This window comes from Lactuca serriola, chromosome 2, assembly GCF_051521515.1.
Source record: "Lactuca serriola cultivar US96UC23 chromosome 2, Lser_US96UC23_V15, whole genome shotgun sequence".
Classification (NCBI taxonomy): Eukaryota; Viridiplantae; Streptophyta; class Magnoliopsida; order Asterales; family Asteraceae; genus Lactuca; species Lactuca serriola.
This window is the reverse complement of record NC_136409.1, coordinates 153,461,331-153,488,793: the sequence shown is the minus strand read 5'-3', so window position 1 is coordinate 153,488,793 and position 27,463 is coordinate 153,461,331. Positions and strand designations below refer to the sequence as shown.

The window sequence follows — 27,463 nt, the reverse complement described above, 5'->3', positions numbered from 1 at the left end:
GCGGCCCATTAATATATGACTCAGTTACGGGATGAAATTGATGAGCAATTGATGCAAAATATGGAATAAGAATTATGAAAGTTTGGTTGTATGAATTTTATTTCAATATGTTATTGTAAGACTAATTTGATTGTATGAATTTTATTTCAATGTTTTAAGACTATAATTATTAAATTTCCGATATTGAAAAACTATTTTCGATTTTTTAAATCAATTTATTTTTATTTTTTAATATTTACAGTAGCCTACAGATGTTAAAAAGCAAACACGTTTCTTATTACAGTCTGCAACCGTTTGGTCCACCTCTTCTGCTATAGAGGGTTGCAGAAGTGGTCCGTAGACTTTATAAAATTGTTCTTCAAAAAAAGAAACAAACAACATCTAAGTCTTAACAATACTATACTAGTCTTCTTTTAAAGTATCAAGAACCGCTTTTAGAGTAAGTTATAAAAATGGTCCCCCTCGTTAAATTTTTTGTTAAACCAAGTCCATTTTCTTTTCAATTAAAAACTTAATGTCCCAACATATATTTTTTGTCACCAATCAAGTCTTGGGGTTGAAGTTGTTAATCTTTGATCTTTAAAACTATGGAGGGAGGCAAAACCTCATAAACTCTATCTTTCGAGTTTAAATGGTCATTGAACTAAATTTTGTATCTTTTGGACCACTAAGATCATCTCCTACCCATCCCAAATATCATCTTCCCCTATTTTTTTACTTCATTCATTTCCAACCTTATCCCATTTATTTAGGTATTTTTAGAGAAATGAATAGTAATACCCAAAATATTAATCAGTAACATTATTCATTTCTCAAAAAAATATGGTTGAATTTTCGGTTGACGATTTTAATCATTTTTTTTATACATTTATAGTTTATTTTTATCTACTAGTTATACTTAAAAATATAATATTTAATAGTTTTAATAATTATATTAATTAATCATAAGTGTAAAGTTTAATATTTATGTATCTAGTTCATAAAAAAATCAAATACGTATCAAAATTTGAAAACGCGGTAACATGTTTTATAAAAGGCTTATAATTGAAATACATCTAACAAATACGATAACATATATTATTATAACGTAAAAAAGATAAAATATTTATTTTTTAAAAACTAATTAATAGAAAGGGTGTTTGACAATTTATATAAGTTACAAAAATGGAATATTTGGGGTTAAAAATAAGATAAAAATGAATTAGGGTTATAGATAGAACACTATTTATCCTATTTTAAAATTTCTTTTTGGGGGAAATAGAGATGGGTTGGAGATGGTCTAAAGTAACAAAATTCATGTCATTTACGTCATTTTGGAATAAATGAATGGCCTCTTGGTAATTAAGTTGATGTGGATGCTGACCAAAGAAAGTCTCCCTCCTCAATGTCCACATAGTGCTAACATGGCTTCTACGTGGACTTTTGATTTAAAATAACACATAATAATAATAATCTATATTCCAAATGTCTAACACATAATAATACTATGTATTCCAAATGTCTTGTAGGTTGAAACAAATTCACTTTACCTTTCTTCAATGCTTTCCACTTTTCCAACAAGTCCATGCTTACTCAATTATTTCACACATAACTCTTATATCTCTTGTTTACAAACTCTATTCTTGTTCCTCAAGCTTTCTCTTTCTCATTGATAATCACCATCTCTAACTACCAATCACGATCACTAACCCCCATCTCCAACCACCACCAAGCACCATCGCCAATCACTACCACCAACCCACACACTCATAAACAAAAAACTAAACCTGACATAAAAAATCAAAAATCGAATTAATAAAGCTTCATAGTTGTGCTAATTTTGACACGACCCATAAATCAAGAACAAAAATCGATTTCATAAGTATTCATCACCATCAATCTTTCCCTTATCTAACTATAGATATGAAAATGATGAATGAACAAAAAATGAAACCCATATTAAAACACGTACAAATTGTCATACCTTCAAGGACACATATAGATGGTACCACCCTAAAATGTTGTACTCTTTGGAGCCAACTTGCCTGATTATTGGCTAGGCGAACGTTCCAGATGGTACAACCCTAAAATCAAATTTTATAGGTTTATTTGTAATGGGGTATAATCTGGAAATGCCTCTATCCTTCCTTGGACATCCTGAACTGGCGTGTTAGAAGATGCCCGAGTCATTAAACACCGAACTGGCATAACGACTTTTGAGGGAAAGGAAAGAAGAGAGGGAAGGTACAAAGTGACATCTAAACAATAATGGCAGTATCTCAAAACTATGAGGATACAACCTTTACGAGGATACGTGGTCAAGAGATCCTGGTACAGCCACACGACAACTGTATAACAATATGTATAGTACCAATGGTCGTACCTTCGGGAGTTACACCATAAATGCGATAAGATGGCATGTTAGGATCAATATAGGAAGAGCTTGCCACTTCCTATACCGCTATAAATAGACACCTTGACACCTCAAGAAGGGGAGTACATAGAATATACTTCCAACTCTCATGTATAATCCATCAAATATATAGCCTCTCACTAACTTAACTGTCAGAGAAACATTCGGGATCCCCTCCCGGTCGGTTACTTACGGTTTGTTTGTAGTCTTCAAGTAAATCTTATTCCATGTGGAGATCGGATCCTCAAGTGAAAGATGGAAGACAGACCTGAGAACACATCAAGTGGCGCCATCTGTGGGAGTCTGCAACAAACAGCCAGCACAAGCAGGCGAAGCAAGTTCCGTCGCGAGAATGCAAAACCGAGAAGGCCAAGAAGCAACCCCGCAGGTTGCTACTGTGGTAAGACATCAGAACACAATTGTCGGAAAGTTTGTCAGTGACGAAGGAACGAACTTACAAGGAAAAATGGGAAAAGAAGTGGAGCTAGATGAATTCAAAGCATTCAAAAGTTTTGGAGCCATGATAAAGTTATAAAGTGAAAAACGACTCCAAAAAGAAAAGGAATGGGATCGAGTTTCGGTCCACACATACCAAACGGAAGATTCCAACGAAGAAGAAAAGGAGCCAGACCCTTGCCAAAAAGATCAAGCAAGGATGAGAAAGATGTAGATCGACTACTCAACGCAAAAAACGCTTATAAAAAACAAGAGAAGCTACCCGAAGTGATAGAGACAAAACAATACAACCAAGCATTCAAGAGTCTAAACTTCCACTCTCCTTTTACGGATGACATCAACGAAATGCCCATCCCCAAAGGATTGAAAGGGCCAAGGGTTCCACCTTACGATGGTACCGGAGATCCAGACGATCATGCATCCAATTTCCAATGGGCGATAAAGATGATACCGGTGGACCCAAAATTATGCAGCCTATACTTCGCGGGAACCTTGGATGGATCTGCTCGATACTGGCTTGCCAGCTTGCCACCTCGAAGTATAGGGAGTTTCGAAGAGCTATGCCAAAAATTATATAACATCTTCATACAAAAACGAAGGTTCCAGCAGGAAGCACACATAATATATGCCTGTCGACAGCACGAAGGAGAATCGACCAAAGCATATCTTAAAAGATTTAATGAGATTATTAGAAAGATGCCAACCCGAGATGACCCTATAATCATAGATGCGTTCACCTATGGGATTTTAGAAGGGGAGTTATTTCGAAAGCTGGTAGGGCAAGAGTAGGCTAATGCAGAATAAACAATACAAAAAGCAATCAGTTCCTGAGACAAGAGGCTGAAAGCATCTAAAAAGCAAGAATGGAAGGAAAGGCCATGGCGGGAAAGGAATAAAGGAAGAGCGAATTACAACATACTCGTCTCAGCCAAAGGGACTATCCCGCCATTACAAGACAAGGCAACACCAAAGCGAGAGGAGAATGCGGAATGACCGTTATCAGCCATACCGACAAGAAGCATACGAAGCCTGAGTAGGCACAATCCAGATAAAAAAGAAAGTATCGTCAAGACCCGAACAAATATTACGACTTTCATAAAAAGTTGAGTCATGCAACGGAAGACTATGAGAGTTTAAGAAGAGAAAAGTAGAAAAAAACGATCGTTGAAAGCTGACGAGCTAGCGACAAAGAGAGACGGTACACCAAAGTATGATGCTGAAATTGTCATGGTGCAAGGCGAAGAGGATCTTGGTGACAAGTTGACACGGAAGTGGAAAATAACAAACATCGAGTACGGTCTTCATGATCCAATACCCTTTGATCATAAAGGGACGGAGCCTCTTATAATTAAAGCAGCGATAGGAAGAACGTTGATTAAAAGGGTTTATGTGGATAATGGAAGTGCAATCAATGTAATGTACAGACATTGCCTGAAGGGTCTACCTCTGGATATCCAAAGATACCTCAAGTCTGCCATGACCGTATTGGTAGGATTCGCGGGCTAGTCCATATGGCCGAGAGGGAAGATCTTGCTAGTTTTCACATTGGAAGACTACCAAGGTAACATTCGGAAAACCATACTAACGGAATTTGTAGTGGTACAAGCACCCTATCCCTATAACATAATTTTGGGAAGAACTAGTTTGTGGAAACTTCAAGCCATTTCATCCACCATGCACGGTCTACTTAAATTCCCCACTGAAGTAGGGTGGCGATAGTTCAAAGTACCACCCTAGGCCCTCCTGAGCGTAGTCACGCTGCCCATGGAAGAAGAAGGAGTTTCCTCAGTAGACACCGAAAAGGTAATTGAGAATAAAAGCCACAAGGGCCAGACAATCGAACTATAAATAGAGAGCTTGATCTCTTTGTTTGTGTTACACAACTACACTACCCTCTCTCCCGTGTTGCTGAATTCAAGCCGTTTTCCCATGCCGACGATCGCTAACTGTTGCCAGTGTCTACCTAGATTCTACCTGCAATCAAACTTAAAGTGTGTTCATACCTCTATGTTTTCACGATTTTTAATTGTTTTAAGAGGGGGATACAAGTAAAAATACAGGAATACTTGCATTAAAATACAAAACATCGTTATTATTTTCTTATAATTTTTATAACTATTACGTGAAAATATATATACATACAGAACTTGTCAAGACGTAATGGTTTTCACATTAATACAGAAACAAACTTATAAACTATAATATGTATAGTTTATAGAGCAAAGGTACTATTTTACAAAGTTCAAGTTACAACACGGAAAAAAACTTATAAACTATGACATGTATAGTTTTTGGAACAAGCGGACTATCTTTACAAAGTTAAATGTTATTTACTAAAAGGTTATTTCACTTCTCTAAAAATATTGAGTTAATACAGGATTGTGAGCCACTTATTTCATTGTACCAACAAAAGTACCCATTAAAACGTTATAACCAGAGTCTCCTGGAGGGAGAGCGTGAGTTTGTGTATAGATCTATACAGGACTAACAATCACGCGCCCTGACTGTTAGCTACAGTCAGAACGAAAGTTCAAGGGTGACAAATGTCATTATATTCCGATGCCTAAATAACGTCGTATTGTTGTAAGCATGGTTATAACAACACTCACAATAAGCATTAACTAAATATTTACGTAATGGTATATTTTCAAACAGTCTAAAGGGGGTAATAACTATATGATTATTTAGTATATACATTAGGGTTATATATAATGAAGATCAGATAGGTAGTGGAATATGTGATTTCCACCTTACTTCATGTTCCATGTTTGGTTGTGGGCTTAGGGCAGAATCATCCAGTCGACTGTCTGTTCGATCTTGATTATATATAACTCATGTGTACTAAATAATCATGATAGGGTATTAACATTTCATCTAGTTTACAGAGCAAACATGTCTTCAGTTAGTTTTATTTAATGATAAAACTACATGTTATTAATATAAGTATGGTAAAATACTTGTATTGTCGGTGTTGGAACATCTAAGACTACAACTCACTATTACGGAAAATATAGGATTTACCGGGATAAACATCATTGTTTTATAAACAATAAGTTTACAATTTAACATTTTGGAAACAAATATGATTACTTACATTTTGGTGCAATTACTTAGTTGATACGTTTGGGTTATATACAATGAAGATCCGATAGGCAGTAAAATGTGTGATTTTCGCCTTACTTCCTATTCCTTCTTTGGTTGTGGGCTTAGGGCAGATCCACACATTTGATTGTCCGTTCGATCTTTGCTTATATATAATTTGTATACACTAAGTAATCATGGTAGGAATTATTATTGGTCACTTTACTTATACGAATTTAAAGCACCATATATCATTCTTTAAGCATAAGAATACATTCCATTTTAGTAAGAAAACATAGGATTTTCTAGAGGAACACACCCATCATGTTTAAAACAACCTTTATTATTAACTCTATGATTACATAGCAGATACGTTAGGGCTATATATAATAAGGATCCGATAGACAGTGGAATGTATGACTTCCGCCTCATTTCATGTTCTTTGTTTGGTTGTGGATTTAGGGCAGATTCACCCATTCGATTGTCCATCCAATCTGAATTATATATAACTTGTATACACTAGGTAATCGTAGATGGAACTACTATCGTCATTTACTTAATAAGAAAATCTAGAATTTTCTAGAGAAACTTATGAATATTTTCAAAGAACAAAGAACTTACTTTCTAAAACAAAATACTTATGAACTCACCAACTTAGATGTTGATACACTTTCAAAATCACTTGTATTCTCAAGAAGCTAGTAGACAGGTACATGTACAGGTTTCGAGAAGACAGAGCATAGTAGCTTCAAGTCTTTATTTTGCTATTTACTTTTGGAGTCAATCATATGTGATTCGAATACAATGAAAACACTATATTATCAGTACAATGGTTGTTGTTACTTTGATTACTATTATTCATTGTTATGATACTGTACATGACGTCCTCCGCCCCCGAACGTTTCTGCCGTTCCGTTTTGGGGGTGTGACAGATTGGTATCAGAGCATTGTTTATAGTGAACTAAGTATATCAACCTATAAAAAGATATACAACTATAAATACAATGGGGCCGAAGTGCTCTGACTAAAAGTATACCTTTTCAAATATAAACAATATTTTCATGAGAGTATACATACATACATGCTTACATACTAGAATAGGTATTACAAGAAGAACAAAACAAAAGTATTTAGATGTTGGACACTACAGTCAAACCTAGGTAGTTATGTAATCATATCTGGGATAAATATAACCCGATCAACTATATTTATTTGAGATACGACCAACATGTGTTTGGGAGTGATAGTAGTGTTGCAATGACTCTAAAACTTACCAACCCTATATATACAAAGGATCTATAGAACGAAAACATAAAGTTAAAATACTATAGGCGTATTTTAGGCACTATAACTAATTTATGTGAAAACTAAAAGACCCTTACTGGCAAGTCTATAATTACGGAGTGTATGCTCCTGAAGTTATATATAATTAAGATTATATAGACTTAGAATTTGTGATCTTTCGCTCTATTTCCTGTTCCTTGTTTGGTTGTGGACTTAGAGTAGGATCACTTATTTGAAAGTCTATTTGATCTTGGTTATATATAATTTGTATACACTACGTGATTATAGAAGGACTCGGTAAGGATCACCCCCATAAAAATTATTTTTAATATGAAATCTTTTATTAATCTCATAGATTATTTAGACACTCCCATTCTTGTACAACCGACACACCTAGACATCTTAAACAGCCAACAGAGGAGTCGAGGCAGAACCAAAAGAAGGTTCACGAGGAGGATTCCGAGAAAGGATCGGACGGAGAAAAAGGAACTAGAGAGATCATTAACAAACCTTACCTTATCGGGAACAAGCTAGAGAGCACTGTATGCATCACACTGATAACTAAGAAACTAATATAACCTAGTGAGTCAGTGAATACACTACTCACACTATGTGTTAGGTTTATCACGTATTTCATCACAACTAGTAACTGTAAATCAAGTCACAAATCTTCATTTGGGGATGATCACTATTAAATATTCATAAGTTTATTTTACATAGACTCCTATTATGAATTTCTTACAAAACACTTTTGGAACATGATACATACATAGCTAAGATAACCTAGTTCTTATGACATTCAATTTATAACCACTATCGATATCTTACTAACCCTTCATTTTCAAACCTTATGACAGAAAGATGCCACCTCGCAATATAACATATGTAACAACAACACGTCAACAAATCCAGCTCCACCACCTCCATAATATGACCCTGCTATGTTCCATGCTACGGTAACGGTTGTTGTAGTGGCAGCCATTGCATAGATCAATGCAAATAGCGCCAGCGGGACGTGAAGTGGTGCTAACAACTTTAACCACGAAAAGAGCCACAGACACCTTAAGGAGTGTACGTCTAAAGACTTCAAGAATTGCAAACCCAAATCCTTTAGTGGAAGTGGGGGAATCATTGCTCTAATGCAATGGTTCGAGAAAACGAAGTCAATTTTCGAGATTTGCTTGTGCTCAGATGGGAGCAAAATAAAGTTTGCTGCCTATACCTTCTCTAACAGGGCCCTTACATGGTGGAATAGCAATGTCAAGTCACTAACTCTCATAGTGGCAAATTTAATGGGCTGGGAGAATCTAAAAGCAATGATGATGGAAGAGTACTGCCCGAGGGGCGAAATATAAAATATGGAGCAAGAGCTGTGGACCATTACCATGGCAGGCTCGGACATAGTAGCCTACACTAATAGATTCAGTGATCTAGAAACACTATGCCTCGGGATGGTTACCACGGAGAGCAAGAAGATAGAAAGGTACATTTGGGGACTATCTTCTCCAATCCAACGAAACATGATAGCAACGAACCCCATCATGTTCGACAGTGCCAAATGCCTGGCTCAAACATTGGTGGACCATGGAGTCCGCCAAGGCTTGATGACTCCCACTCCTGAGCCGACAAAAGGGGGCAACCGTAAGCGAAAGTTTGGGAATAAGAAAAATGGACAACCAACTCAAGAACCCTCGAAGAAACAACATATTGTTGATGTTCATGTTGTCACAACATCTGCCACACCAACGCCAACGAGGTAATATGTTAGGAATCGCCCAAAATGCAACAAGTGCAATTTCCATCACTATGGAGCATGCCGAGAATTACACTGCATAAATTGCAATAGAAAGGGTCACGCTGCCCGTTTCTGTAGGGCACCGACACAACCCCTCAACCAAGTCCCCGATATTGGAGTAAACCCGACTTGCTACCAGTGCGGTGAAATTGGACACTTCAAGAGGGACTTTCCAATAACAAGGAACTCTGGCGAAGATGGAAGAATACTGATGATCAACACAGGAGAGACTGTCCCGGAACCACCTGTGAACAACAATACATTTTTCTAAATAACAATAATTAAGCATCGAATTTTCACAAAAGTTTTTAACAATTAAAAATCAAAATCATAAATTGCCTTTTCATACAAAAAAAACACATCATTCATATAAAAACTAAGGATTCTTTCAGATGAGCTATGATGGCTTAATGTATACATTAGGGCGATATATAATTAAGATTCTAAAGGCTTAGAGTGCGTAATTCTGCCTTATTTCCTATTCCTTATCTGGTTGTGGATTTATGGCAGAGTCACTCAGTCGATTGTCTTCTCAGCTTTACTTATATATGACTTGTAGACACCAAGCGCTCATAGAGGAATCTGGTGGGGATCATAATATGAAGTATTATCACTATCTATCGGAACACTCTTACTGCCAGTACTCGCATAATGCGGTGCAAAATGCTCGTAGTAGTAATAACAAGCATTGAACTGAAAGCCCTAGAGACCTACATATAGGATGCACTATCACTCTAACAAGTACTCCTTCCAAATTGACTTAACAACATGTGTCGATAAGAAGTTCCAACATCGTCATATGACATGGATTGGCTTGGTCCTCACCATACCAATCGCATGTGTTATCGAAATGACCCTTCACCTTAACCAACCAACTAACGAAACCCTCATCACTCATAACGACAAACCTGACACAAACCTCCAAATCATCTCTCGCCTCAAAGCTCATAAATACCCACACAAGGGGTACCATGCCTTCCTAATTCACACGGTAGATAAGAAATAGGAAATGAAAAATATCAAGGATGTTCCATAAGTCTGTAACCTTCCTTAAGTATTCTCCGCAGACCTCACAAGAGTACCACTCGTACAACAAGTCACGTTCAGAAATAAAGATTAAGGACCTATGCGACTAACCTATCACTACTAGATGTACATACAACTTGTATACACAAGTTGATGATAGATGAACCGGGTACGAATCCTACCATGAACTTCAGGGGAAAGCTGCATAAGACTACTGGTGGGCATACTATTATTCAAGACAAGTAAACCAAACCCACACTAGCTTACCATCCCAACACAGACAGTCAGATTAAATGAAACAAAGTCGCATACTATTAGAGAAGGTCCGCTAGAACTCCAAGCAAGGATCTGAATTCACTTAGAGATGAGAAAAACAAATGGAATAGAAGTATACACATCTTTCCCCAACCCTTGAAGTCCCACTCAGAATGCTAATTTCGAGAAGAAATTACCTCTAACGGTGGGATAATATGACAATTGGAAAATTCTATACCAAGTTAGGTCTAAACTTCAATCATGTGCCAGTGAATTCATAACGTAATCATCTTAAGGGGGAGATAATTGTAATGCCCACAGATTCGGGCTAATCAATTTAGAGACAATAAGTGTCAAACATGAATTTTTTATAGAGGATTATTTAAAATAAATAATCTTAACTAAGTTTTAGTATATGTCACAAGGTTTCCGTACATGTAAAGAACGCCGAAATCCGAGTTATAACGAAGAAGTTATGACCTGTCAAAGTTTAGCGACAAAACGGACACGACACCGGGAATCATAAAAAGTAAGTTTACTATATATTACTTCTTAGCCTTAATGATCTAAATGAAAGTTGTAGAGTACGTCTCCACTTATGTGAGGATATAAAGAATGTCAAAACGGAGCACATATGCAAAAGTTATGACCTTTCGAAGATACAACTTTCTGAGAGCATGATGCATGTCAGAAACCCTAATCTGACTGGACTCACGACCTTACCATCATTTCTCACGACGTGAGGAGTCACAACGCCACTTTTCAAGCCTAGATGACATACGACAAGTCTACGTTAAAAGCTCACGAGGTGAGCTTGAATTCTCACGACGTGAGGAGTCATCCGAGCACCTTTCGGAGCTAGAAACGCGTGTGGCAAAGCTACGGAATGATCAGGACCAAACTCACGACGTGAGCCATGCATGCTCACGATGTGAGAGTAAAAATATCAAACTATAAATAGAGAGCTTGCTCTCTTTGTTTCTTTTACACAAATACACTACCCTCTCTCCTGTGTTGCTGAATTCAAGACGTTTTCCCGTGTCGACGATCACTAACTACTGCCAATGTCTACCTAGATTATACCTGCAATCAAACTTAAAGTGTGTTCATACCCCTATGTTTTTATGATTTTTAATTGTTTTAGGAGGGAGGGGGAATACAAGTAAAAATACAAGAATACTTGCGTTAAAATACAAAACATCGTTATTATTTTCTTATAGTTTTTATAACTATTACGTGAAAATATATATACATACAGAACTTGTCAAGACGTAACGGTTTTCACATTAATACAGAAACAAACTTATAAACTATAATAGCTATAGTTTATGGAGAAAATGTACTATTTTACAAAGTTCAGGTTACAACACGGAAACAAAATTATAAACTATTACATGTATAGTTTATGGAACAAACGGTCTATCTTTACAAAGTTACATGTTATTTACTAAAAGGTTATTTCACTTCTCTATAAATATCGAGTTAATACAGGATTGTAAGCCACTTATTTCATTTTACCAACAAAAGTACCCGTTAAAACGTTATAACCAGAGTTTCCTGGAGGGAGAGCATGAGTTTGTGTATAGATCTATACAGGACTAACAATCTTGCGCCCTGACTGTTAGCTACAGTCGGAACGAAAGTTCAAGGGTGACAAATGTCATTATATTCCGATGCCTAAATAACGTCGTATTGTTGTAAGCATGGTTATAACAACACTCACAATAAGCATTAACTAAATATTTACGTAATTGTATAATTTCAAACAGTCTAAAGGGGGTAATAACTATATGATTACTTAGTATATACATCAAGGTTATATACAATGAAGATCCGATAGGCAGTGGAATGTGTGATTTCTACCTTACTTCATGTTCCTTGTTTAGTTGTGGGCTTAGGGCAGAATCATCCAATCGACTGTCTGTTTGATGTCGATTATATATAACTCGTGTGTACTAAGTAATCATGATAGGGTATTAACATTTCATCCAGTTTACAAAGAAAAAATGTCTTCAGTTAGTTTTATTTAATGATAAAACTACATGTTATTAATATAACTATGGTAAAATACTTGTATTTTCAGTCTTGGAACATTAAAGGCTATAACTCACTATTATGAAATATATAGGATTTACCGGGATAAACATCATTGTGTTATATACAAACACTTTACAATTTAACTTTCTGGAAACAAATATGATTACTTACTTTTTGGTATGATTACTTAGTGGATACGTTTGGGTTATATACAATGAAGATCCAATAGGCAGTAAAATATGTGATTTCCGCCTTACTTCATGTTCCTTGTTTGGTTGTGGGCTTAGGGCAGATCCACACATTTGAATGTCTGTTCGATATTTGCTTATATATAATTTGTATACACTAAGTAATCATGGTAGTAATTATTATTGGTCACTTTACTTATACGAATTTAAAGCACCATATATCATTTTTAAGCATAAGAATACATTCCATTTTACTAAGAAAGTATAGGATTTTCTAAAGGAACACACTCATCATGTTTAAAACGACCTTTATTATTAACTCTACGATTACATAGTGGATACGTTAGGGCTATATATAATAAGGATCTGATAGACAGTGGAATGTATGACTTCCGCCTCATTTCCTGTTCTTTGTTTGGTTGTGGATTTAGGGCAGATTCACCCATTCGATTGTCAATACGATTTGAATTATATGTAACTTGTATACACTAGGTAATCATAGAAGGAACTAGTATGGTCATTTACTTAATAAGAAAATATAGAATTTTCTTGAGAAACACATGAATATTTTCATAGAACACAGAACTTACTTTCTAAAACAAAATACTTATGAACTCACCAACTTAAATGTTTATACACTTTCAAAATCACTTGTATTCTCAGGAAGCTAGTAGACAGGTACATGCATAGGTTTCGAGAAGACAGAGCATAGTAGCTTCAAGTCTTTATTTTGCTATTTACTTTTGGAATCAATCATATGTGATTCGAATACAATGTAAACACTATATTATCAATACAATGGTTGTTGTTACTTTGATTACTATTATTCATTGTTGTGATACTGTATATGAAGTCCTCCGCCCCCGAACGTTTCCGTCGTTCCGGTTTGTGGGTGTGACAATATGGTAATCAAGAGTAAGGGGGACAACAATTTTTTGGCAGATGTGGAAGAAATCCTCAAAAGGCTACGACAGACCAACATGAAACTTAATCCAAAGAAATGAATTATTAGGGTATAAAAATGGAAGTTCTTGGGTCATATAGTAACATAAACAGGGATAGAGGCGAGCCCCGAAAAGTTCGAAAGTTTGTTGAAAACGACAACACCGCGAACAATGAATGAGGTACAAAGTCTTAATGGCAAGTTGGCAGCCTTGGGACGATTTCTAGCTAAGTCAGTGGACCAGACGATACATTTCTTCCAAACATTCAAAACGTTTATAGGGAGGAAAGACATACTATGTTCAGACAAAGCGGAAGAAGCACTCTAGAAGTTGAAACAATCCCTCATGCAACTACCGACCTTGGCAAGTCCCTTAAAAGACGAAATGTTAACGGTGTACCTATTGGCAAGTCATGAGTCGCTCATTGCAACGTTAGTCGCAAAAAGAGGAGCAAAGCAAGTACTGGTATATTTTGTTCATAGAGTATTGCAAGGAGCGACTTCATACGATGCCTCTTGTTCCTGGTATTTGCAGCTAGGCGGTTACGTAGATATTTCCATGAACACCCCATCAAAGTATTAACCAATCAACCAATGAAGCAGATTCTATTACAGCCAGAATGTTCAGTAAGAATGACGAAATGGGCGATAGAGCTAGGAGAGCATGACATCACATATAAACCTCAAATCAGCATAAAAGGGCAAGCTCTAGCTGATTTTTTAACGGAAGTACCAGAGGACTCACAGTCATCAATGATGATCACTCCCAAGGGCACTGGTGAACACTCGGAAATGCCAACCAGTATAGCCAAGGAAACGTGGGCGTTACACGTTTATGGGGCATCAAGCGAATACGGGTCAGGAGCGGGAATTGTCCTCTCTAGCCCACATGGAGACAAGTCAACATATTCCTTATGATTCAAGTTCAAGTGCTCGAACAATGAGGCATCGTATGAAGCCCTACTGGCACGGTTACGATTGGCAATAAGCATGAATGTCACGCATCTTCAAGTATTTAGCGATTTGATGTTGGTGGTCAACCAAATTAAAGGAACCTACGAAGTGAAAGAAACGCACATCCAAAAATACTTGACTCAGACACAGATGTGGATCGCTAAGTTCGAAACGTTTGAAATCACACAAGTTCCACGATCCAAGAACAAAGAAGTAGACGCTTTAACCAAACTCACCTCAGTAGCCTTCAACCACCTATAAAAAATGGTCATAGTGGAGGTATTGCCGAGAAAAAGCATTGATAAGCCGCAAAGTGAAGCCATGGAGCTAGAGGAAGAAATTTCATGGATGACACCTTACGTCCTTTTTTTGAAAAAAGGAGTGATGCCGAAAGATGCGAAAGAGGCAAGAAAGATGCGAATTAACGCACCAAACTATACTATGTATTGGGGCCGAATATACAGGAGGGGTCATTCCACCCCATGGTTGAAATGTGTAATGAACAGAGAAGCAGAGAAAGTAATGCAAGAGATACACTTTAAGGTTTATGAAACACATGGAGGATCATGAGCAACCACCTAGAGGATCCTTCGGGCAAGATACTTCTGGCCTTCCATGACCCGCAACATGGAAACGTTCATCAAGGAATGTCACAACTGTCAGATACATGCGAATATACCAGCACTGCTGCCACAAAATATGGCTAGCATTACAAGCCCGTGGCTATTCCTTCAGTAGGGAATTGATATTGTGGGCCCTTTCCCTGAAGCACCAGGAAAGTTCAAATTCCTTATCGTAGCAGTCACGACCATAACCGGGGAATTATCAAATTCGTATGGAGACAAATCATTTGCTGGAAACCCCTTCAAGAAATGGTGCCAGGAAAAGAGAATTCAGCAGAACTTCACCTCGGTGGCTCATCTTCAGGCCAATGGTCAAGTAGAAGTAACAAATCGAACTCTGGTAAAGGGAATTTAGAAGAGGTTGGGAAAAGCCAAAGAAAATTAGGCTGATGAACTACAACATGTGTTATGGGCATATCGAACCGCGGTACGAACATCATCCAAATAAACTCCTTTCGGCTTGATATATAGAACATAAGCAGTCATTCATATATAAGTCACGATTCGAGCTACCCGAACCAGTAACCCATAAATACGATCGAACACAGTGAATCTCCGAACAAATCTAGATCTGCTAGAGGAAAAAAATGAGAAGAGGATGCAATACAGAAAGCCAATTACAAAGCATTAGTAGATATATAGTACAACACCCGGGTAAAAAAGTCATCATGTGTAGTGGGTGATTTGGTTTTGCGCAAAAACAAAGGTAGCAGGCAAGAGCCCATGGGAAAACTTGGTCCAAATGGGAAGGGCCATATCAGGTGATCAAAGTACGATGAAGTGAAGCATACGTTCTAGAGACATTAGATGGGATCCGACTAACAAGGACATGAAACATGTGTAACCTCCAAAAATCCCACTTTTGAAAATGGCAGCACAAGGTAGCCAAGAAGAAAGGAATCAAACAATGACGACATTTTAGAATTCAGAACTTTTGTGGTTCTTTTTTGGATGTAATTCGATTACTTATTCTAAAATGATATATTCCATTCCTTTCAAAAACTACCATTTACGAATAGGCCGAGTTAATAGCTTAAAATCATCGCCATAATCATCCATATTATGACTCGATGTTACTTTTACTCGAACATTAGGGTCATGTCTAATGGTTCGAGCAATTTCAAATCTTTGCCATAATCATCCATATTAGGGCTCGATGTTACTTTTACTCAAACCTTAGGGTCATGTCTAATGGTTCGAGCAATTTCAAATCATCGCCATAATCATCCATATTATGGCTCGATGTTACTTTTACTCGAACCTTAGGGTCATGTCTAATGGTTCGATCAATTTAAAATCATTGCCATAACCATCCATATTATGGCTCGATGCTACTTTTACTCGAACCTTAGGGTCATGCCTAATGGTTTGAGCAATTTCAAATCATCGCCATAATCATCCATATTATGGCTTGATGTTACTTTTACTCGAACTTTAGGGTCATGCCTAATGGTTCGAGCAATTTCAAATCATCGCCATAATCATCCATATTAAGGATCGATGTTACTTTTACTCGAACCTTAGGGTCATGCCTAATGGTTCGAGAAATTTCAAATCATCACCATAATCATCCATATTATGGCTCGATGTTACTTTTAATCGAACCTTAGGGTCATGTATAATGGTTCGAGAAACTTCAAATCATTGCCATAATCATCCATATTATGGATCGATGTTACTTTTACTCGAACCTTCAGATCATGCCTAATGGCCCGATGTTATTTTTTCTCATACTTTAGTCTTACAGTTCAACTAATTCCTAAACATCACCATAATATGCCTCACCATTTGATTCTCGGGTTAAAGCCCGGTGGATCAAATTATATGCTAAACGTAACATTCACGTTTGTAGGTAAAATATTTCAATATCTGACAAACACTTCGAGTCAATAGAAAGGTTGGATATCAGCCCGGGGCAATAAAAGAACAAGCGAAACTACAAACAACTTCCATGACCATACAAACAGGAAGAAAAAAGGACTTGAATGTATAAAGCAAAAGTCCATTTTCATTTAGCAAGATGTCATTACAAAATAACGAAACAAGCAAACCCGCCTAGCGGCAGGGGCGAAATCAAAAAGTAACGATTACATATTCAAACCACTACTAAAATTAACATGATCCAACTTCATCCTCCTTGGAACAACCGACAACCTTCAGAAATTTTTTTAGACCACCAACGTCCATTCCTTCATCCCCTAGAGCAGATAAAAGGGAGTACTTATATGTTGTCAGCTCAAAAAAATGATCAATAATTTGACGTTGTGCATCTGGGTACGAATACAATACACTCTTATCCTTCAATTCTTTAGGGTATTTTTCCTTCATGTAAAAACAAGCTTGATGAAGGCCAAGTTGGATGGCGGACGTCTGCAAGGTAGCATTCACAATACCAAAGTCTCTTGAATCTAATAAAGCACGAACAAAAAGAGGAATACCTTCTTTCATAACCCATTGCAGTTCCTCATCTCCCTGGTCCGCTCTTGCCTGGCAAGTGGCCACCTTCTGTTCCGTCAGGATTTATGCATCATTTAACGTAGCAATTTGAGCATCCCTCTCCAACATCAGGAGTTTCGGCGTAGCCAAATCCTCCTCCAACAACTTAATGATGGCATCCTTACTCGAACAGGGAATCTCCAATTGAGAAACTTTCTCTGTGTATTGAGACTTCAATGAATGATACTGCTGAGAAACACCTTCGAGCTCTTTAAGGCCCAGAGCATCATTTATCCTTATTTGCAAGTCCTGGTTTAACTTTTTCAGCTCCTCCTGCTGACCAATAGATCGAATCAAATCTACTACCAGACTTCGGTTCCTTTCTGACAAACCAACAACCTCTTCCTTTAACTCTTTGGCATCTTTCTCCGTCTGTTTGTGAAGGACCCGCAACTGTTTTAGCCCTTCCAAAGCTTTGTCAAAAACAACCTGGCGTTTGGAAAGCTCCTCTGAGCATTTTTTCATGCGGAGAGACACTTCATTCAACAAGTACATCCCTTCCATAAAGCATGACCGAGCCTTATCTAGTGCGTCCTCATTAGAGGCAACCCCCGTTTGAAAACGATTCGGAGGAACACTAGTCATAGTGAAAGGATGCTGAAACTGGGGAAGTGATGCAGCGAGGGTAATCAGTGTTGGCATAGTAGCTTCTTTTCCTATTATGACGATAGCTGCATAAACAATAAAACAATCAAATTGTAACATGGATACAACAAATATAAAAAGAAGAAAGCAAACATCGATTAAGAAAGAAAAGGAACATACAGCCCGACGAAGAGGGGGGATTATAAATAATTGTCTCCGTGTCCACGGATTCGTTTCCTACATGCTCCTCGTTCTAAGTCATGGTATCGGAGAGGATAAGGATAGGTGTAACAACCGAAGAATCAGTGGTCGACGCCACAAAGCAGCCAAACCCAGACCTAAAGAGTTTATACTAGAACACAGCGGCAGCAGACAAGCTCTTAGGATTTTCCTTCTTTAAAAGGGGGGTTTTCAGGGGGATTCTTAATAGCATCCTCCGATCCTAATTTGGCCAAATGGGATGCCTCTGCCTCGATTTCCATATGTTTCATTTTGCTGTATGATTCGATTGGACAGACGTGGAAGATAGTGGCTGTAGGGCCTTCAAAGTTACGTTTAGAGCCTGTAACATCAAGAATAAGAGGATTAGCAAGATCATTCAAACTTCGGCTTTTTGTTTCACGACCAGAACGTTTCCGTTTGGGAGGATACATTTGAATGAGTTGGTCATCTTGATCACTTTCATAAAGCCTCTTTAAGATGAACCCTGTTGAGGAAGCTCTTGTAGACACTATGGGAGGTCTACCACGATCAAAAACAAATTTCACACCTTTGGAGCAAAGGTTAAGAGGAATAGATTTAGAGATCTCCGATTGAGAAACCTCTAGAGCGGAATCCATGTTGGATTCTGAATGATTTGGGGAATCCGGGATCATTACATCCTCTGTAACTAGGGCAAGGTTCACATTATGCTTTCAATGAAGACGATTGAGAAGGGTTATAGTTTTTCCCTCAAAAATTTCTACATGTTTCTTACCCAAGCGATTCCAATGGGGACTCATTCCCGCCATACCCAACACTGTTTCATCAGGATCTGTCCATCGAAAAAAGTTGCTCGCTAACCTTTCCGTTATCAACAGTTCGTCAGGCGAGAGTTCAGGGGAGAGGTCGGCAACCCTATCAGTAGTTGCACCATACGCCTTAGGACGAGAAAAGGCAAAGGCATGAACGTAGAAGAACTCTTCCTTCCAATATTTGATAGAAGTAGGAAGACCATCACATAACTCCACCGAACCATGGCGAAGGGAGAAGGCAACCCAGTCTCCATTGGACATAAGAACGTAGAAGTAGCAAAACAGGGTAATAGACGGTGATACATCTAGGGCAACGCACAGCATGGTAAAGCAAAGAACATTGTGAAAGCCATTGGGGTTATTTGGGTGATGTGTAGAACATAGTAATCTAGAACGGTTTCAAGGAAATTGAAAGCAGGGAGGCGCAACCCAGACTTGAAGAATACTCTATAAACCCCCACGAAGTCTTTAGGAGCGTCAGTAATGGTATCGTTGGCCTCTGGCAAGCGAGGGTGGAACTTGGGATCGATATGGTTCATCCGAACAAGCATACCCATGGTTTGAACGGTTAGTTTGGATTTCACCATTCCTATGTGAGAAATTCCAGTCCTTGCCATGTTTAGAAGAGAGGGAGAAAATGAGAGGAAAGGTTGATAGGAGAAGAAAACTGACTATAACTAAAATAGCGAATGGTGAAACGAATGGTTTAAAACTAAATATTTATAGCGAGTCTAGAGCATATGAAGATTAATAGGCGGACAAAGTTGTTGGTGGATACTGTACCCCTATTCAAGTAATCGCAGATGAAGAGACGGTTATAGGGATCGTCATTAGGACTAGCATAACCGTCAAAGTTAATTCAGGAGTTTTGCGCCCCTATCCGACCATAACGACTATAATATCACTCTTACCAAAGTTTGCATCCCTACTCCATCGAATACATAGAGATACAAACTGGGGGGACTTAATGGGGTATAATCGAGAAATACCTTTATCCTTTCCTGGACATCCCGAACTGGCATGATCGAAGATGTGCGATTCATTAAACACCGAACTGGCATAACGACTTTTAAAGGAAAGGAAAGAATAGAGGGGAGGTACAAAGTGACATCTAAATAGTAATGGTAGTATCTCGAAACTATGAGGATACAACCTATACGAGGATAGGTGGTCAAGAGATCCAGGTACAGCCACACGAAAACTATATAACGGTAGGTATAGTACCAATGGTCGTACCTTCGGGAGTTACACCATAAATGCGAGAAGATGGCATGTCAGGGTCAATGTAGGAAGAGCTTGCCACTTCCTATACCGCTATAAATAGACGTCTGGACACCTCAAGAAGGTAAGTACACATAATCTACTTCTAACTCTTGTGTATAATCCATCGAATATACAACCTCTCGCTAACTTAACCGTCAAAGAATCGTTCGGGATCCCCTCCTGTTCGGTTGCTTACGGTTTGTTTGAAGTCTTCAGGTCAATCTTATTCTCTGTGGAGATCGGATCCTCAAGTGAAAGATGAAAGACGGACCTAAGAACACATCGATTTGCAAAAAGGGTCTTGATGAATACCCCTCTTCACATTAAAGCAACTTGTGTTAAACTCATTTACATCTCCAACTGCCCAAATGGATGGAACTGACATATAAGAGTATTCATGAACCGGCCGGAGTAAAGTTTCATCAAATATTTGGGTTTTGGTTAATAACTTACAACTACGGATTTTATAACTACATAACAAAAGTCAAGAATCTCAAAATATTCTTCATAATATAAAACATTTGAATAAAATTTGAGGGAAGGAAATAAAAAGGCTCAGAAAATAACACGTAGTTGATGATGATGATCACTTCACTTTCAACTTCAACTTCAACTACGATCCAACTATCGTGCTTCACGGAACAATTTAAATACCATGTTTTGTAGAAATTTCTAATCATTCTATCTGTCGAAGATAATTTTGATGTGATTTGGCTTAGTTTTGATGTTGATTTGGAGAAATCAATAATGTTGGGCACGATTTTGATCGACTGTGGTGATGAAGATTATTTGGATTGATTCAATGGCTGATTTTTTTCGCGATATGGAGAGATATGCCTTAGTAACTTGCGATTTTGGTGGTTTCAAAAAAAATGTGGAGGGTAAAATCGGTATGATCTGGAGTTCGATAAATATGGTCACTATTCTTTCCCTGGTGTAGTAAATAGAGTGAGGAAGACACACATATTCCTCGATTCCATTTGTCTTTCACACTAGTCCTGGAGTTCGAATCAAGGGTTAAACTTTTAGGTGGAAGGAAGCGGTCGTAGTGTTGTGGTTGGATGAAGTGGTAGAAATATAGGGGAAATGATTTACAAGCCCAACAAAGTTTCCAAACCATTCAAAAAACCTCAATTACGTTTTATCTCTTCAAGAAAACCCAACGAACTTAACATTTTTGTCTAGAAATCCCAATCAAGTTTTCAAACTGTTTAAAAAACTCCAATCATGTTTTGTCTATTCAAAAGGTTAAGTTCATTGGGTTGGGTTTTTTTGAACAAACAAAACATGATTGAAGTTTTTGAACGGTTTGGAAGCTTCGTTAGTCTGACAAGTCATTTTTCCGATATGGTAGTAAACCAAGCCATCTGTTTCTCTTCTTTGAGTTCTATAGAATTGAACAAAAGTGTAACTTAATTAGTTTGGTTTTTTTAGACAAAAGGTTACGTTCGTAGGGTTTTCTTGAACAAACAAAACATAATTTGAGTTTTTTGAACGGTTTGGAAACTTTGTTGGGCTTGTAAGTCATTTTCCCTAGAAATATAAGTTGTTGGCTAAGAAGGGGAGGAGGAGGATAGGGAGCAATCAGCTAAAGATGGTGCATTGACAGGTGAGAGTAAAGATACTTATATGGGTGTGGTATTAATAATCTCATATATTTTTGTCTATGTAGCATTAATAATCTACATCATACAATTAAGTCTACATTGATGAGGACCTACAAACCGGATATAATACCATTCATTACATTTTCCTTGTAGGTATATTATTTTTCATTTCTAATAGTTTAAAAGTCACAAAATTTAGTTGAGGAGTCATTTAAACATTGAAGTCATATCTTATGATGTTTTGACGACAATAACTCTAATAATAATTACTCATTTACATGATCGTAAACACTCTAATTATAGGGTACGTTAATATGTTTGGCACAAGTTGTTAGTAGTAATCAGTAGTTGTAAGGCTGAGATTGGTTTCGAAACCGAAATGAACCGAACTATACTCAACAATCTAAGAACAAAATTTATTGATATGGAGGAACCGAAAACAAAACCGAATTCAGTTTCCAATCGGTTCAGGTTCAGATAGATTCGGTTCCAACGGATATTTTGCTTATTCCTAGGTGTCTAAAATCGGAATTGCATAACGGAAAACCGAAAAATGGGAAGTTTAAGAACTGAAACGATGAACCTATGCGGTTCCAAAACGGTAAAATAGTTGTAAGCTTTTGAAATACACAGATTAAGACTAACGTTAAACTCTACTTGAAATAACCTTTTGAATGAGTTTTTTTTTTCAAATAAAAGTTTTAATTTCTTACTTCCAAATGAAACCTTTTATTTTAATTTGAGTTTTTTGTTAAAAGTTTATAGCTAAAAGTTTTTATGAACTCTCATAATCGCTCGCACACATTTTTTTAAAACAAATTACGTTAAACTCATAAATGGACTATGGAAGTGATTCTCTTACACAAGTACCTGATCCAAAATGAAAACATATTGAACCTGTGACACGTTTCTTAAACGTGGGAAACTCCCGAAAGAAGAGCCTCTTTGATAAACCGATGGAAGTTATTATATGATGAACCACCAATATCATTCGCTTCTTTTGCTTTTGTTTTCCATTCATTGGCCTTTCTTCTCATTTCCTTTCCATCATTCCCCAGAAGCATTTCCTTAACAAGAACTTCAACTTCATTTCGCTTCACATCGTGATTAATCTCCATCCCAATCCCCCATTCAATGCAAGAATATCGACAATTTGTTTGTTGATCTGCGAAGAAAGGCCAACAGATCAACGGAACACCTTCCGATATGCTTTCAGTCGTAGAATTCCACCCACAGTGTGTTAAAAACCCACCAATCGATGGGTGGGCCAGAACCTGATCTTGTTCGCACCAACTCACCATGAGTCCTCTATCCTTCGTCTCCTTCAAGAATTCTTCAGGCAAAATTGCTGAATCCCCCATTGTCACATCTGGTCGAACCACCCATAAGAACGATTGCTTGCTATCTGCTAAACCCCATGCAAACTCAATCAGATGTTGCTCTGTCATAGTAGTCAAACTTCCATAATTGACATAGATAACAGACCTTTCCTTCTTCTGGTCTAGCCATTGCAAACATGAGGAATCTGGTTTCCATAAACTCGAATTCAACGAGTGTACTGGACTATCATCTGGAACGTATTTGGCGAGTAAGTGAAGAGGGCCGAGTGTGAACATGTTATGGTAATTGAATTTGGGTGCAATGGCTTTTAATACTTTGTGCTCTAATGCATCGAAAGTATTGAAGATAATTGCGGAAGCATTCAAGTTATTTTGGGTCTCCTCGCCCGAGAAATCCATCATGATATCATCGGGATCTGTTGTTCTAATGAAACTTGGAATATCTTTATAACGAATATTGCTCATCCCCGGGATCCAATCGATTGTTTTTTCCAATGTTCCATCCGTTAGATAGCTATCATCTACACAATAACGCAGTTTAATACGATTATTAAAACATGAAGTTTAAAACAAATACACATTTGCTAACCTTTAAAAGGAACAATTCCTCTTTTGATGAACTCTCGATAATGCAAAAGACCCATGAAAGAACACGCCGAAGAAGTCCAGAACTGAACCTCCGGAATCCCCAAATCCTTAGCAGCTTTTATCGCAAAGGTCATCAGGCCATCTCCGACGACGCAGCTGACTGGTGGGATTCCGGCTGACGAGCTCAACTTCTGCAACAACTCCTTGAACGGAACCAAACATGTCTTTCTGGTCATGTCACAAAGCATCGGTATGTCCTGACTGGTATCTTGATCTGAGTGAGGCATGCCGTCGGGGATGGTCTCGAACCGAAAGTCCGGCAAACCTTCGACGGACTCCGGGCCTTTGGAGCGGATGAGACGCTGGTGGTTGAATTCGGTGTTGACAAAGGAGATGTGGAAGCCATTAAAGTGGAGAAGCTTCGCGAGCTTCATAAAAGGGTTTACATGGCCTTGGAGTGGGAATGGCACAAGAACTGCATGTGGTTTGTTTCTGCAACTCATTTTGCTTTAGATTGTCGAGTTTTCTAAGGAATATGCTAACCTTTAAAAGAATGGTCGCGGTCCCAATCATTAGCTAGTCAGAAAATCTATAATTTTATGAAATTTATATATTAATTATAATTAATAATTTTATTTTGGGAAAACAAATCTTTAGTACACTGTACACAAACGTTTGTTAGCTACATAAAAACGATGAGGGACCACGTGTGTCTGCCTTTCGATTTCAAATCGAAGTAATGTGTGTAGGGGTAGAAACGGTAGTTTTGTAGCTTTAAATATGATGGTAAGAATCATTTTATAAATAGGTTTAAGATGTATGAATTACAAACATATTTTGATATTTTGATTCATTCAAACTCATTTTTTTAGTCAAAGAAATTCGTGTGGTCCTTTCTGGATGATTTAAAAAATAAAACATTATCTTCTTAAGCATGTCGGTAGAAATTGATTATTCAAAAGTTTGGTTTGCATTCATTGAAAACCAGAGTTGAAATACAAGCACGTATCCAAATTGGAAACACAAAAACGTATCCAAATTGGAAAGAAACTAGAATCCTAATATTATGATAAAGATAACAATAAATATCTTCTCTTCTCTTCCTCTAATAAAGATAATAATAAATATCTTCTCTTCTCTTCAAATAAAATAAATCTTAAGGTGCCACGTGTCAATTTTCTATATTCATATTTTGCCATATGGCATATTTCTAAAACGTCACACAAATAATTTCCCGTCCATTCCTACATAATTATAAAAAAATGAATTTAAATAAGTATTTTTCATTCAAATTCATATTTCAAATCTAAAGAAACCCAAAATGTTAACCTAAATTTCCGTCAAGTATCCTTAGATTCTAGAGTTTTATTTGTTATGATTTCACCTTCATCTATATCTCGGCCGCTCCCATGACTTCTTCCCTTATTTCTCATGATGCTTCGAGCTCTTTCATTGATTTAATTGCTTTATTTAAATTTTATTAATAGAGAAATTTGGGCAGATAAGGTTTTTGTTGTAGATAGAACCACCATATTCAGAGCTAGAGCTATTTTATTGGCAATACAAGGATGATGATCAACTATAGTTTTCCTTATCATGTATTACTCATTGTGCTTATATTTCTTGTGTTGATTTTGTTATGTAGACTGTAAATAATTGAGATCTTTGAGCTATGAACGACTAAAACCTTAACCTTTGAAACCAATATTGACATCTAACAATCCCATTCATAGTCGGTACTTTATAGAACCCCATATAAGCATTATACTATATATCTAGATTAGATCTCTGTTTTATGCGTTTTCTTTTTTACATTTTATGTTTCTTGCTACTGCTTTCTTTGACATGGTGGATCTATTTTTATCAAATTTGGTTTTCTATGTTTGTTATTTGTTGAATCAGTATAAACTAGGTGTAAGACCAGTGACGTAGCCAAGATTTTGCTTTAAGGTAGGGCAAATAATTTATAAAATATGAACGGATAGAAAAATACTTCAAATATTAGCAAAATTTAATAATGTATGCATTCTAAAGTAAATTGTTTATTTAAGCTCCACACACGCTCTCTTACATCATTAAAATCATTTAAAATGTAATCTAAAATGAAAAGCTTAACAATATTTTTCTCTACAAAATTTACTAATCACAAAAAATTCAATTACAAACATACTCATATTTTTAAACAAAACAAAGTTTCATGTAATATAACAATACAAATAGCTATAATTAATTCATAGAAGTAATAGCCTAATTTATTAAAAATCAACAATAAAAATATAAAATCTATGATAAAAACTAATTAGGATAAAAAATAATAAAATAGCTTCATTGTAACTATTGGTGAATACCCTTAATATATGGAGACAAAATACTGAGCCGGTGTGAGTTAAGAAAATAGGTGTCACAAATTCTTGAATCAGAAAAGATAAATATGTATATATGCATTAAAAGTGGCGTCATCTGTTCTATGCAATTTTAATATGTTAAAGGGGTGGCCATTTTAACCGTATGAAACCCAACTTTTTTTATATAAATGAAATATATACTATATATAAAAAATAAATTTTTATAGGGTGGGCCAAGGCCCACCATTGTTTTAATGTGGCTCTGTCACTATGTAACACTCATGTATTACATAGGTTTATTTTAAAGAAAAAAATATGAAATTCTAAACATTTGAAAAGTTTGGATTTATAAGAAAAAATTAAAAAAATATTGAATTATTAAAATTAAATTGTTTGTTTTTCTTTTAAATTAAACAAATAATTTAGTTAAATAAACAAAGGAAACTAATGAAACTTTAATTTAGAACATTTGAAATTAAAAGTAAGTCAATTAATGAAATTGATATGCATTTATTATTACATTTATTGCAATTATTACATTTAAATATTATGTGGAAATTAATAAAATGAAAAAAACCACAAAATGTCATGTGGAAAAAAATTAATTGAAAATAACCATAAAATGACATATTGTCAAATCAATGAGAGTGTGACATATGACAAAAAGTTCTTTATTTATTAGAGATGATTATGTCAATTAGGGTTCTATCTGCTTAACTGTGATCACTTTCCCTAATCACAATTTAATCGCATATCTCTTCTTTTTCATCTACTTATACTTTTTGTCATTTGTTTTCTCTCAATCTGTTAGAGATTCAATTGTTGGAGGTGTTTTGGCATTGTTGCTTGACAGGAAGTAACTCAAGGAATCTGGTGTACATAATTCAATGGTTATGTTGGATCTATTTTGATCAAAATTTGGTTTTCTATATTTGTTATTTGTTGAATCAGTTTAACTTATGCCAATTAGGGTTCTATCTGTTTAACTGTAAACACTTTTCCTAATCACAATTCAGTCATATCTCTCTTCTTTCTTCTTCTTTTTTCATCTACTTATACTCTTTGTTGTGTGTTTTCTCTTAATTTGTTAGAGATTCAATTGTTGGTGGTGTTTTGCATTGTAGCTTGACAACAAGTAACTTGAGGAGTCTGGTATACATAATATCAATGGTTATGTTACTTTGTTGACTAA

General features: G+C 36.6%; 1 protein-coding gene across 2 annotated transcripts; it reads right to left on the bottom strand.

Moving 5' to 3' along the window:
- Positions 1–17,118: 17,118 nt before the first annotated feature.
- Positions 17,119–24,458, bottom strand: LOC145087069 (linamarin synthase 2-like). Of its 2 annotated transcripts, XM_079024970.1 has the most exons (3): positions 23,928–24,458; positions 22,869–23,859; positions 17,119–18,201 (listed from the first exon to the last, which is right to left on the bottom strand). In XM_079024970.1, the coding sequence occupies exons 1-2, from the start codon at positions 24,427–24,429 to the stop codon at positions 22,910–22,912; spliced, it is 1,452 nt and encodes a 483-aa protein (XP_078881096.1). In that variant the 5' UTR covers positions 24,430–24,458; the 3' UTR covers positions 17,119–18,201; positions 22,869–22,909. The 2 variants fall into 2 exon arrangements, with proteins under 2 accessions (XP_078881096.1, XP_078881095.1); XM_079024969.1 differs by lacking the exon at positions 17,119–18,201 and having other exon boundaries at positions 22,487–23,859.
- Between the last annotated feature and the right edge of the window lie 3,005 nt (positions 24,459–27,463).